General features: G+C 39.9%; 1 protein-coding gene across 4 annotated transcripts in view; it reads left to right on the top strand.

Moving 5' to 3' along the window:
• Window positions 1-1,036: 1,036 nt before the first annotated feature.
• Window positions 1,037-14,353, top strand: part of DMXL2 (Dmx like 2) — a 151,693-nt gene continuing 138,376 nt past the window's right edge. For all 4 annotated transcript variants that reach the window (XM_011282863.4, XM_019832421.3, XM_019832420.3 and 1 more), the window contains exon 1: window positions 1,037-1,346. In XM_011282863.4, coding sequence (XP_011281165.2) covers window positions 1,260-1,346 — 87 coding nt within the window. In that variant the 5' untranslated portion in view covers window positions 1,037-1,259. The remainder of the gene's footprint in view (window positions 1,347-14,353) is intronic.

Consider the following 14,353-nt stretch of genomic DNA (forward strand, 5'->3'; position numbering starts at 1 on the left):
AGTTTACGTCACTGTCTCTGTAACACTTTACTCATTCATTTCCTTAGTCAGAAGTATTCTTCCTTTTCAGTGGTGCATAGACTATTGTGTCTCAATCCCAACACTTTGGGCATTCTGCCTTTTTAGATAGTTGTGTCTTGGAATCCCTTCTATTCCCTTGCCCATACCTTTACACAGTATAGGTTCAAAAATTGGTGATGAATTTACCTGGAGCAGGGATCTGATTCCTGTATCAACCACCCAAAGTTTAGCATACAGTGGAAAAATCAGGTGATTCTGTGAATCCATGACATCACTCACGAAAAAGAGTCTAGAGGAGTCACCTGTCTCTAGGGGGCCCTTTCGCTATCTAGAACATCCGTGACAAACGGTGGGAGCAAAATGATTTGCTGTCAGGAGAGTACGGCTTCTCCAATAAGTTGCAAGATGCCTTTATTGTTTATGTAAAATTAAATACCTTACGTACTTAAGTGTAAAAAAGCCCTACAGGATCTAAGATTTTCCGAGGTGGAATTTCCCGGTGACAGGCGTCGTCCTGAGGTCAACTGCCCAGACCATCACACAGTGTACCAGGGAGTGGATTAAACACAGAGGCGTGTCCCCAGAGAACTGCTGCGTGGCCTTGAGCGGCCTCTGCTCCGCCCCGCCCCCATTGGCCGCAGCCGGGAGGCTCCGAGGGAACTCCCGCAGGTCTGCGCGCGCAATCCCGGGACAAGGGTCCACGCGGCGCGCGCAATTGCCCTGGAAACCACTGCGCGCGCACGCGCAAATGCGCGGCGGGGAGCGGGACTGAGCTAAAAGCCTAGCAGCGGGAGGAGGGGTTTGCCCTCCTACTCTACTGTCGCTCCCTTGGGGGTGGGCGCGCGCACCGCCCTTCTCTTTCGGGCGGAGCGTCCTTTCCGGCACGCTCCCGGCTCACGCGCTACCTCGGCACCACCCCCCCCACTCCCGCCCCCACCCTCGCCCCCGCCCCCGCCGTACACGCACCCTTGCGCTCCTCCCGCATTTGTGCGCCGGTGCAGCAGGCAGTGGGAGCATCCGGGCATTTCCGCAGCCGAGCGGCGATCCGGGCGGCGGCAGCGGTCGAGGAGCTCCCATGGCAGGGACGAAGAAGGGGGAAGGCAAGAGGGGGGCGAGGCGTTAAGCCGGAGCCGCCGTCTGGTGGGTCCCCAGGGAGGCGGAGGGGGAAGCGCTCTCGCAGCCGGGCGCGTGGCTCGTCGCTCCTCTCGCGCAATCCCTTGTCAGCCCGGGCTTCGGAGATGCATCTGCATCAGGTCCTCACCGGGGCTGTCAACCCTGGAGACAACTGCTACTCTGTGGGCAGCGTCGGGGATGTCCCCTTCACGGTGAGCGGCGTCCGGGTACTCGAGAGGGAGAGACCGGGGGTTGAGAGCCCCTGTCCCGGCCCACGCCTCCCAGGGGAGGCTGTGAGGTGCTGGTGGGCCCCAGTTGCGTCCCCTTTGCAGCCCAATTTCGGGGGGCGGGCGTGGTACTGTGAATCCCTGGGCTGGTGTAGGAAATTACCCGTCAGGGGAAAGGATTAGGAATCCACCGCGCCGTCTGCCCTCAGCAAACGGGCCCCCAGGGGTGACTGGACTAGAAGGTTCCTCTCCTAGGGCGGCCCTGGGTCTGCGGTGGAGGAAGATGGTTGCAGTAGCTGAAACCCCAGAGTGTCCTTTTCGCACCTGCTCTCGGCGTGGAGGCGAAGACTTGGTCTCGTCTCGGAGCATGAAGGCGATGCTGCACCTGGCTCCCCTTGCCCGCCTGTGGCTTAAAACCTGATACGACCCGATCTTCTATATCTCCTGATATGCAGAATCTTAATTCGAACAAGGAAATAGGGCATTTCATTCTTTGCCCCCGAAAAAAATCTAAATGGAAGGGTTAGAGTGACAGTGGCTTGGAGAGCTTTTTATCACGAGATCAGTTTGGTAACCTTCCTAGGTAATATTTAATCCGTTTGCAAGGTAGGCTGGTTTATTTGTTTTTAAACTAAGGCAATGCGAAAATGTTATAACCGTTTTTTTGTTTGTGCGGGTAAAGTGTGTGTAAACAATAATGTATTCGAACATCTTTAATATCTCGATGGAAAAGACATGTTTTCTCAATGAGCTTGGACCATCAGTCCTTTTGGAGAATGGATGTTGTTATTACAGCTAATTCCAATTAAGCCCTAGAACCTCTTTTTACCCATAGACGGACTCCCAGGGATCAAAACGAGTTCCTTTTCTTTATTAAATTTATTCAAGATCCTTCTTTGAAGACACTGTAGTCATAAGATCTTGATCAAATACACATCGTTATTGATAGCTTGTGCTTCATAAAATTGGAAATAGCTTAATGGTATGTTTTTTACACAAGGAAAACTCTTTGATGTCTGCTTTCCAATAGCATGTGTTTAAAGCTGCAGAAATAAGAAAAGCTCCAGCAAAACTGCAGAATCATTATGTAGCACAGTGCATTCTGGAACAGAATTTATCTATCGTTACGATACATTAAAAAATAAACCCATAAGATTGCCTTTGGCCATTTTAATTTTTAAATGTAATCAACTTCGCTTTGTTTCAGTTTAGAATGAACCTTTATGGATATAATTTGGCTGACTTATTTTGTTACACATGACCTATCAGTGGTGTCATCTGTGTTTTGTATCTAAAAATCTGTGTAGAATTGAGCTGGACTTCAAGTGTATAGAGACAGTTTGGGGCATCGAGAGAGGAAATTCCCCTCTCCCCAGTTCTGTAGGTGGGGAGAAAGTTCCCTAGCCTTAGAAGAGTAGGCTTCCTTCATCAAGAAATCTGGAGCCTTGGATTATAGGGTATTTCCACACTATCATGGTGGTGGTAGTTTTCTGTTTCCATCTAAAGTGGAGCAGTGTCTCATTGTGGGAACAGTGCAAAGAGCTAAAGAGGTTCAGATGCAGTCTGGAAAAGCCAGTGCAAGAACTGTTAGCATTGCACAGGTGTGGTTATGATGTAGACCATCCATGACCAGGACCTTGAGATCATTTTCAAGTCTTTTACCACCTCCCTAATTCAACCTGTCACCAAGGGTGGCTGACTCCTTACAGTGTCTATCAGATTTATCCCTTTTCATCTTCTTAGTTACCATCTTATTGTAGTACTTAAATTGTATTACTTAAACACTTGTAAACTAGTTTTCCTGACACTCCTCTCTGATAAGTTCATCCTCCACACAGCTGCTGGGATAATTTTCTTCAAATACCATTTCACCATATCATTTTTGGCTCAAGAATATTAAGAGTTCCTGTTAGATGTGTTATGAGATTTCAACTTGTCAGATATTCTTTTGTCATCTTTGACTTTATTTTTGATTATATGTACTCCTCACCTTGGCCCCTCTGCTGTAGACCTACTAATCTTTCTTACAATGTCCTATGTTTTTATGTTGCAATACGAGAACCCTTTTTATTTTCCTAAATGTAACTCAAAATTTACTTCGTTTAGGATGCCTGCCTAGGAGTCTGATTATTTTGGCACTTTGGCATTTACAGATACATGCTGCACACCATATCATTTTAATATCTTAGTTTTGAATGAACTGATCCGGTTATAATTTCATCATGAAGTAGAAATGACCTTTTGGACTCTAAGAAGAACAGATTTGCTTAAAAAAAATTGAGAACAAGCTGTTTTCGCGTACTCTAGAATCAACTAACAATCAACTGAATGCCTACATTAGTATAGTGAAAATAAATAATAAAAAAACAAAAGTAAAGCTCTTTTACATAGAGTGTGCCATTTGCTTTGTATAGCAGTCAGATGAAAAACTTTAGTTCTGGGTCAGATGATTAAAAAGGGGACTGGCCAGGACTGGAATGGAGGTCTTGTGACTTCTCATCTGGAAGGATTTTTTCTGTAGTATGTTTCTTTCCTATCAGAGTACTTGCTTTGAAGGGTATGTGTATGTTTGAAAGGCACAAACGTGGCCAATGTGGAAAGAAAGACTGTCTTGCAAGTAGACAGTGGGTTTTAGCTAATGATATCTTTCATGATAACCTGAGGATCTTTTCAAAATAGATCATTTATTTCAGAGTTTATAAACTGCAAGTTTTTAAAAAAGAATTGTTCTAAAAGAATTTTGAAGTGTTCGTAACATTGTAGTTGAAAAACAGTGTATATATATTGCACTGTGCGTGGTGGGTAGTGGGTGGTGTGATCAACTGGGTTGTGAATGACTGCTCATGTCACCATGGCCCAATCTGTGCTATGTTGTCATGGTGGTGCAGTTTGTAGTGGACAGTCCCAGTGATGTGTGTATCTGTAGTGCTAACATGTGCTAGGATGGTTTTTCATTTGTGTTTGGGCAGTTAGTGGTTTTTAAAAGCAATTATGATTTCATAAGTGTGGTTGTATATATTATCTTTTGATCATTCAAGATCTAAGTTCTGGAAATACTGTTATCCTGTAGTAAATCAGGTACCGGCTAGTCCAAGGAGATGATTTTGCCATATATGAGCTTTGTTGTCTGTATTTGGTCAGTGAGACATTCCCAGCTACCTTCTTATAAGTGAATGTTTTAGAGCTTAATGTAACAGATAGTGTTAATTTTCCTTAATTATGTTTTTATTGCTTTCCTGAAAAATAGTCTTTAGGTTTTTAAAATTTTTTCTGTAAGCATTAAGATATCAATTAAAATAATGATGGTGCATGATTATTAATACAGTTTAACTTTTTTTCACATTTTGGCCTTAAGGGGTACAGACTGTATTTTCAGTTATATAGGACAGTTGATGTTACTCCAGTCTGATATGAATTCAACACACTAATCAAAGTTTAAAAAATTAGTCATTTTCACTCCCTACCAGGGTCATATACTGGTAGAGATTAAAAATGATATACATAATTATAATGTAAGGCAGATGAAAGAGATCACATATAGTTGGGAAGATAAAAGATTTCATGTTAAGATTGACAGTTGTAAAGACAGAAAAGTATTAGGCCTTTTTGAATGGCAAGAACAACAAAAGCCAAGGAATGGTGTGATATAACAGGTAAATTATCGGGTGACTATTCCTTCACAAAACAATTAAAAAAGCCCCCACAAGACTACCTTAGTAAATAAGAAAACACCCTCAGAATGTGGAAAAATATAATTAGCAAATGTTACCTATAGATTTTTAGCTTTTTTTTTTTTTTTCTTCAAGTACCACCAGAAAGTTAGTAATGAATGCAAAAACATTCATTTAAACGTTAGAAGTTACTGTTATATGACCTTTTCCCCCCTGGCATTTAGATATATTTTAATTCTACTGTGGTATAATAACATTCCAGTCCTAGAATTATGTCAACACCAAATTTGGAAAATGATCAGCCTGTTCATATCCATTTAGCAAATATTTGTTGAGCACATAGGTCTATGAGGCTCTCTGGAGATTAACAGCAACAGCAATATCAAGAGAACAAAAACACATAGTACTGATTTCGAGGAGTTTATTGAAGAAGTATGGGAACCTGCTATCTACTTAGAGTTAAGACATGTACTTAACCACAGCTGGCTGGCTGTGTGGTGTTGTGAGGCACTTACATTCTTGTGGGAATTCAAGAATAAGAGATCACATTTGGCCGGGAGAGTGGGGAAGTTGGACAGAAGAATGCTTCTTTAGCTGGTGGGTTATCAGTGTCTATAACAACTTTTACAGCTATTGACAGCCTGTGCTGATAGTAAAGGGAAAGACAGCAGTCAAGAATTTAGAGTGGAGTTGTTTTCCAAGAAAAGACAGCTGGTTTATTCCTGGAGAGTAGCTTCTTGTTTATGTACATTGATACCTTTCAGAGTTTTTTGTGGGCATGTGTTTGGTGTGAACCTGTAGGTAGATAGGAGGTTATATAAGTTCTTACTTATGTCCCTGTGTAGATTGTTAGTTAGCCTTTCTGCTTATAGCAGCTACCGAGAAACTGTGGTACAAGTCCCAAATAATGCCCCCTTAGAAATGAGTGGTCAGAGACCAACAACTTAAGTGACCTTGGATAAAGTATTGAAACTTTTTTTAGGGTTTTCATCTGTAAAATGAGGTTCTTAAATTAGGTTCTTTTTAAGTATTCAGACCTTGAATGAGCATTGTATGGATTTCTTTAGAAATTTGTAAGAGGCGAAAGGGAAAATGGACCAGAACTGTAATGCGGTTGTGGTGAAGTTATAGTCTCTTGTATATTGCCTCTCCACTTATAAGACAGTTGGTCTGACTTTACAGTTAGGGACGTCCTTTCTGGCTCAAGGAATAAGCTACGCAGAGTGTTTATGAAATCGTGTGTCTTCTTTGGGCTCACAGTGGAGAAGATGGCTCTTGTTTACGATTGTACCCTCAGTGGATGGTAGATAATAGTTGCCCTGGACTGTCACAGTGCAAAATGAAGTGGGAGATGGGGCCAATGTGATTGTATTCAGGTTTTTGACCCTGTAGATATACTTACTTCTCTACTTTATGTTCTTAGGATTTGAGGTATTTATAAGATGACTTTTGAAATTACAATCAGTACCTTACCTTGGGTCTTGGGAAGTTTTTAGAACGAATCAAAGTCTCAGTATTTAATTATCAAAAAGAGCACAGGGTGTTGGGTTACAACCGCAGTGGCACAGTGGAAAAACAAGTCATGCCTGACCAATTTAATTTCCTTCTATGACAGAAAGCAAAGCAGTATTTAAAAGGGGATAATGATAGAAAATATCTGTAATTCACATTTAATAAGGCTTTTCAAGCTTGTGGGTTATTTTTTAAAGAAAGTTTGGAAGTCAAATATTTTAATAGAAATGTTAGTGTTTTCAGTCTTTTTGACTTTGTAGAATCCTTTTGTATTACATTTTTGCTCTGAAACTCTATTTCATTATGTAACAGGATATAGAACCTGTTATTGAGGAAGCAGGTGCAACTTACACAGGTGGTATGACTGTATTTTCTTTCTCTTAGATATAGCTCATTGTTACCCTGGGACTTGATGCATATATGTGAACCCAATTGCCTGTGCTTTTTCTTCTCAAAACTTCTCATTTCATGATTGCTAAGGGCTTGTTTAATGCTCTCCTCTCCTCCCATTCTAAGTGCCTGCAAAATAAGATGTTTATCTCCTATCCCTCTGATAGAGAAGTCAGTAGGTATAAAAGGGCCAGTGCATAGAGGGAGACTTCTTTAAACACTAAGTACATGATAAGTTGGTGGAATGATTTGAAAACTATAAATAATACCTTCTTAGATTATCAGTGAAGACATTCCTTTAGGGCCACTTTCTCTAGAAAATCAGGCTTCTCAGGATTTAATTTAATTTGTACTAAGTCATGATGTCTTCATCCTGTGGCTTTAAGAAAAACCGGGAAAGGGCACCTGGGTGGCTCAGTTGGTTAAGCGTCCAGCTTCGTCTCAGGTCATGATCTCATGGTTCGAGCCCTGTTTTGGGCTCTGTGCTGACAACTCAGAGCCTGGAGTCTGCTTTAGATTTTGTGTCTCCCCCTCTCTGCTCCTCCCCTGCTTGCACTCTGTCTCTCTCTCGAAAATAAATAAACCTTAAAAAATTAAAAACCCAGGAAACTTGAGACCATATGGGCATTTTGCAAGGTGGCATGGATGGACCCAAAAAATATATAGAAGTTTTGGCTTAGACTCAGTTCAAAGATACACGTAGCTTATATGGTAGTTGTAGTTCAGGAACAAAATAGTAACATTTTCCTAGGAGTAATGACCTTGGTTTTATGATATGCTAGCTGTGTGTATATTTTGGAGGATCTAATCAGAAGGAGATATTCAAATTATACTGTACTCTACCCATAGCATCTTCTGTCATGCCTTTAATGTACATAAATTGTCAGTATTTCCAGCAAAGGCCATTTCTTCCATTTATACTTGTGATTTTAAACTGGGAGCAGTTTTGCCCCCTAGGGGGCATTGGCAATATCTGGAGACATTTTTGATTGTTGTGACAGGGTTGTGGGGGGAGGACAGATAATTCCTGGGGAGAGGCCAGAGAGCCTGATAAATGTCATACAGTGCAAAGGACAGCCCCCCACAGAGTCAATATTATAGAAGTTTTGAGAAATCCTCATTAATAACCTAGTTCTTATCCCCTTTAATCTACTCAAGGGCATTGTGTCAGTTTCTCCTTTTCTCTCCCGTAAAATTGCTTTTTCTTCTTTATTGAAATACTTTCTTCAATAGCTCTCTTGGTTTTCCTCTACTTCCCTTACCTGCTCCTTCTCAGTCTGATTCCAAACTTCTGTATCCAGCTGTTTCTTTGATATATCCCTCTTGAATGTGGTTGGTATATATTAAAAAAAATTTTTTTCTTTTTGAAATGGTAGTATTAATGTTGATCTTGTATTTTAAATTTATTTTATTTTTTAAGTTTATTTATTTATTTTTAGTGAGAGAGGGGCAGAGAGGAGAGGAGAGAGAATCCCAAGCCTGCTCTGCACTGACAGGACAGAGCCTGAGTGGGGCTTGAACTCAGGAACTGTGAGATCATGACTTAAGCCGAGATCAAGAGTGGGATGCTTAACAAACTGAGCCATCCAGGTGCCCCTATTTTTTATTTTACAGAGAGAGAGAGTGAGAGAGAGGCGGGATGGGGGAGAGAACACGGGTCGGGGAGAGGGGCAGAGGAAGAGAGAAAGAATGTTAAGCAGGGTCCCCACTTAGCATGGAGCCTGATGCAGGGCTTGATACCACGACTCTAGGATCATGACCTGAGCTGAAATCAAGAGTTGGTCGCTCATGTGACTGAGCCACCCAGGCGCCCCAGTGTCGATCTCCTATGTTAAATTGGCACATAAAATGAAATGTTTTTAGTTTAGACCTAGTACAGGAATTTTAGATCTGAGAATTAAAGGATTTAATCAAAGACACAGCTAGACCTGTGGCATAATTAACACTGAAATCCAAGTTTATTCATATGGCCTTGTAGGTAATATGAAAAATGCAGGAGAAAGATAAAATCATTTGTATTAGTATAACCAGAGATAACCCCTCTTAACATTTTGGTAAATTGGACATAGGCCTCATGGAGGAAGCTTATATTATTGATTTGAGAATGTTTATCTGTACTTTTTTCTTGAATAAGTTTTAGATAGTTATTTTTCTAAGAATTTATTCTTCTGTGTAGATTTTCAAATTTCTTCCTATAAAATTGTTCACAGCAACTTATTATCTTTTTAGGGTCTGCAGCATCTGTTGTATTGCTTCTTTATTCTCCTTACTGCCATTTATTGTGACTTCTCTTTTTCTTCAGAAGTTTATCAGCTTTATTAATGTTTTATAATAACTTGCTTCTAAGTTTACTGTTTTTTTTTTAATTTTATTTATTTTGAGAGGGAGAGCATACATGAGCAGGGAAGAGACAGAGAGAGGGGGAGAGAGAGAATTCCAAGCAGGTTCCTTGCTGTGAGCACAGAGCCGGATGTGGGGCTGGATCACACAAACCAAGAGATCATGACCTGAGCCTAAATCAAGAGGTGGACATTTAACCAGTTGAGCCATCCAGCAAGTCGGATGCTTAACCAACTGAGCCACTAGGCGCCTCCTAAGTTTACTAGTTTTATTACATGTTTATTTTCTATTTCATTAATTCTTATTTTTAATTATTTCCTTCTATTTGGATTAATTTTGCTCTTTTCTCCCTAACTTGTTGAGATAAATGCTTAGCTCATTTCAGTCTTTCTTTCTAATAAATACATTTAAGAATGTAAGTTTTGGGCCACCTGGGTGGCTCAGTTGGTTAAGCATCTGACTTCGCCGCTCAGGTCATGATCTTGCTGTCAGTGAGTTTGGGCCCCTCGTTGGGCTCTGTGCAGAGAGCTTAGAGCCTGGAGCCTGTTTCAGATTCTGTGTCTCCCTCTCTCTCTGCCCCTCCCCCACTCGTGCTCTGTCTCCCTCTGTCTTTGAAAAATGAATGAACCTTAAAAAAAAAAAAACATAAGTTTTAGGGGTGCCTGGGTGGCGTGGTTGGTTAAGCATTCAATTTTGGCCCAGGTTGAGTTTGAGCCCTGCGTTGGGCTCTGTGCTGACAGCTTAGAGCCTGGAGCCTGCTTCAGATTCTGTGTCTCCTTCTCACTCTCTGCCCTGCTTGTTTTTTTTTTTTCTCACTCTCTGCCCTGCTTGTTTTTTTCTCTCTCTCTCTGTCTCTCCTCTCTTTCTCTCTCCCTCTCTCAGAAATAATAAATGAATAAACTTAAAAAAAAAGTTCAGCGGTGCCTGGGTGGCTCATTCAGTTAAGTGTCTGGCTCTTGGTTTTGGCTCAGGTCATGATCTCATGGTTCGTGAGTTCGAGTCCTGAGTTGGGCTCTGTGCTGGCAGTGCGGGATTTTCTCTTACTCTCTCTCTGCCCCTTCCCCAGTTGTGCATGCTCTCTCTCTCTCTCAAAATAAATAAACATTTTTTTTAAGTTTGTCGAAATTTAAATTGGTCAATTTTTATGAATGTTCCATGTATGCTTAGATGTGTGCTCTGCAGTTGTTAGGTAGAGTTGTTAGGTAGAGTGTTCTACACCTGTCCTATTGAAATCTCCTGAAACTTTACTGGTCTGCTTATTCATTTTCTTACTGAGAGATGTATTAAAATCTATGAGTTATAGATTTAAATCCCTGTTTTCTTGTAGATTTGTCAAATTTTGCTTTATTTATTTGTGCTTACAAATTTAAAGTAATTATATCTTCCTGGTGAGTTGACCTGTTTATCATTATGAAATAAACCCTCCCCCCCTTTTTTTTATTTGTGGTAACTTTCTGTAGTCTACTTTATCTGATATTAAAATAGCTATCTTGAGTTTCTTTTGGTTAGCATTTTCCAAGCTTATCTTTTTCCATCCTTTTACTTTGAATTTTTCTGTGTAGTTGCATTTCAGAATTGTGTCTTCTAAATATCCTATGCTTGGATTTAAAATTTTTTTGTGTTAACTAGAACTTAAAATTTTTCTAATGCTTATTTATTTTTGAAAGAGAGAAAGAGCACGCTTAGGGGAGGGACAGAGAGAGAGAGGGAGAGACAGAATCTGAAGCAGGCTCCAGCTTCTGAGCTGTTAGCACAGAGCCTGACACGGGACTCGAGCCCATGAACCATGAGATCATGACCTGAGCCAAAGTCAGACGTTTAACCGACTGAGCCACCCAGGCACCCCCGAACTTTTAATTCACTTATATTTAACGTTATTACTGACATATTCATGTTTAACTTTCTCATCTCATATTTGTCTCCTTTGCTCTTGCACCCCTTTTTCTCCTTCCTTCCCTCTTTTGAAATGATTTTGTTTTCATTCCCTTTTTTCCCTGTAGTAGTCCTAAAGTTGTATACTCTGCTTCTATCCTAGAAATTACAACATGTATTCTTAAGTTGCCATTTAACTTGCCAAAGTCTGCTCAGGCATGACAGTCCTTCAGGCAATACAGGGACCCTTTATAACGTTTTTACTCTTTTCCTGCTTATGATCTCTCCTTCAGTGATAAGTCTTCATGTTTATAAATCCTGTAAGATCTTATTATTATTTGACATAGTTGGTGCTTATTTACATTTACCTATGTATTTATTATCACTTTATTCTTTATTCCCTCCTGTGTCTTTCACATTCCATTTGGGATCATTTTCTTTCTTCCTGGAGAGGCTTCTCTATAGAATTTCCTTTGGTGTGGATCTGTTGGTGTTGTAATGTCATCTTTTGTTTGCATGAACATGTCTTCATTTTGTTTCATTCTTGGGAAGGTATTTTTGCTAAGTAGAGAATGACAGTATTTTCTTTTCAGCACCGTAAAGATGCTTTGTAAAGTCCTTTGTCTTCTGGCCTCTGATGTTTCTGATGAGAAGTCGGCTACCAGCCTACTGCTTCTTTAAAAGTTGTATTTTTCCTCTAGCTTCTTTTAGATTTTTTTGTCTTTCTGAAGTTTTACTATGTTGTGTCATAGTAAAATCTTGTGAATGTGTCAATCCTGTTTGCGACTTTTGAGATTTTTGAATCGTGAATTGATGTTTTTTTATCAAATCTGGAAAAATTTCAGGTAATATCTGTTTAAAAATTGCCTCTTCCCCATTGACCTTATGAGAGTAATATATCAAACATATATTGGACCTAATCACTTTATTTCTATATCTAATATCCTTTCTCTTCTGTTTTCTTTTTTATCCTTCTTTGCGGCATTCTGGATGGTTTCTTCTAATCCATTTGCTAATCCTATTTCAGTCATGTCTAATTTGCTTTATTGCAGTTACTGCACTGACTAGTACTAGGTTTTATTTGTTTTTGTAATGTCCTATAAGATGGAGCAAATTTCCTTCTATTCCATTTTTGCTGGAAATTTTTATCATGAAGGGATCTTGAATATTGTCATATGTTTTTCCTTCACTGATTAATATGATCATGTGATTTTTCTTCTTTAGACCGTTCATATGGTGGATTACATTGATTTTTGTGAGTTGAATTAGCTTTGTATTACTTGTATATTATCCTTTTTCTTTATGGCTAGATTCAGTTTGCTAGTATTTTATTGAGTCATTTTGCATCTCTGTTCATTAAAGATATTGATCTATTGGCCCCCCCCCCCCTTGTATTGTTTTTGTTTGGTTTGGTATTGTACTGCTGATTTCATAAGATGAGTTTGGAGGTATTCATTTTCTATTTTCTGTCAGGGGTCATGTAGAGTTGTTGTCATTTATTCTTTAAATCTACTAAAATTTCTTTAACAGTTAAAGGACTATTCAGGTAATATATTTCATCTTGGGTGAGTTTTTGTAGTTTCTTGTTTTAGAGGAATTAGCATTTTTGATCCATTTCTTTGTCATATTTATGTGTATAGAATTGTTTATAGTGTTTTAGTATTACCTCTTTAATGTGTGCAAGATTAGTGCTAGTATTCCTTCCTTTATTTCTCATATTCATAATTTGTTTCTTCTCGCTTTTTCTTTGTCTTCCTGGAAGTTTATGCATTTTATTGTTCTTTTTCAAAGAACCAGATTTTTTAAAAGTTTATTTATTTAGTAATCTCTACACCCATGTGGGGCTTGAGCTCACAACCCTAAGATCAAGAGTCACATGCTCTTCTGACTGAGCCAGTCAGGCACTCCTCAAAGAACCAGATTTTTATTTCATTCATATTTTCTATTATTTTTCTCTTGTCATTTTCATTGATTTCTGGTCTTTATTATTTCCTTTCTTCAGCATGCTTTGAATTTGTTTTGCTTTCCTTTTCTGATTGATTAAGATGGAAGCTTAGATTACTGATTTGAGAGTGTTCACCTGTACCTCTTCAAGCATTTTATTGTAGCCACTTTAATGTTTTTTTTCTGATAATTTTAACATCTAGGTGTGTTGATTGTTTTTTTCCTTTACCTTGTGAGTTGAGATTCTCTTAGTTCTTTGTATTGCTGAATAATTTTGGATTGTAACCTGGACTTTTACTTATTTTTAAAGTTTATTTATTTATTTTGACAGAGACAGCGAGTTGGAGGGGGCAGAGGGAGAGGAGAACTCCCAAGTAAGCTCTGCACACGTGGTCAGAGCAGAACTCAATGCAGGGCTCAAACCCATGAAACTGTGAGATCATGACCTGAGCTGAAATCAAGAGTGGGGCACTCAACTGACTGAGCCACCCAGGCATCCCTGTAAACTGGACTTTCAAAAACATTATATTATGAAACTCTGGATCTTGTGTAAATCCTACAGAGAATGCTGATATTTTTGTTTTAGCAGACAGTCTACTTGTTTGGATTTAGGCTGGAAGTTCTCACACCAGCCTTCTATGGGTGGTTGTTTCAATGTCAGTTCCATTTTTAAAGCCTTTGAGTCCCAGTAAGATATATCCTGTGTATGTTCCTCCTAGTGGCCAGTAAAGGACCTGGTCAGTGGCCTTTCCTGTAGTTCAGTTCTCAGAGGTTTTTGCTCTTCTTTTTAAGGTGTGATCTATGCATGTGTAGCCTGGGATGGAGCCCAGGAGTTTATAAACAGTTTATTGGATCGTTGTTCTGAGCTCTTCCTTTTCTGTGGTTTCCCTAGCACTTTCTGGTTTCTAGGGCTCCCCTTTGTGGTTCCCTAGCTGCAGAGTTGAGACTTGAGTTACTCTGCACTATACTCCCTGGGTGTGTACCTGTGTTCAGTGCCAAGTAGCAGTACGATAGGGAAAGAAAAAAAGCAGTGGGGGTTCACCTCACTTTCTTGGAATCATAGCTCCTTTTATGGGAGCTGTGGGATTGCTTGGGGGCTGGAATGTGAGAAAATGGAGAAAGGAAAGGATAAATGGAGAATTCTCCATTCCTTTCTTTGAAAACTAAGACTATTTTTCCCACTTCTTCAGCCAAAAATAAATGGTTTCTCTTGGAGCTCTCTGTTTTTGCTTCTTGGTTTTGTACTAACTTTAGTTAAACTCA

The sequence above is a fragment of the Felis catus genome, chromosome B3 (genome assembly GCF_018350175.1).
Source record: "Felis catus isolate Fca126 chromosome B3, F.catus_Fca126_mat1.0, whole genome shotgun sequence".
NCBI classification, from domain to species: Eukaryota; Metazoa; Chordata; class Mammalia; order Carnivora; family Felidae; genus Felis; species Felis catus.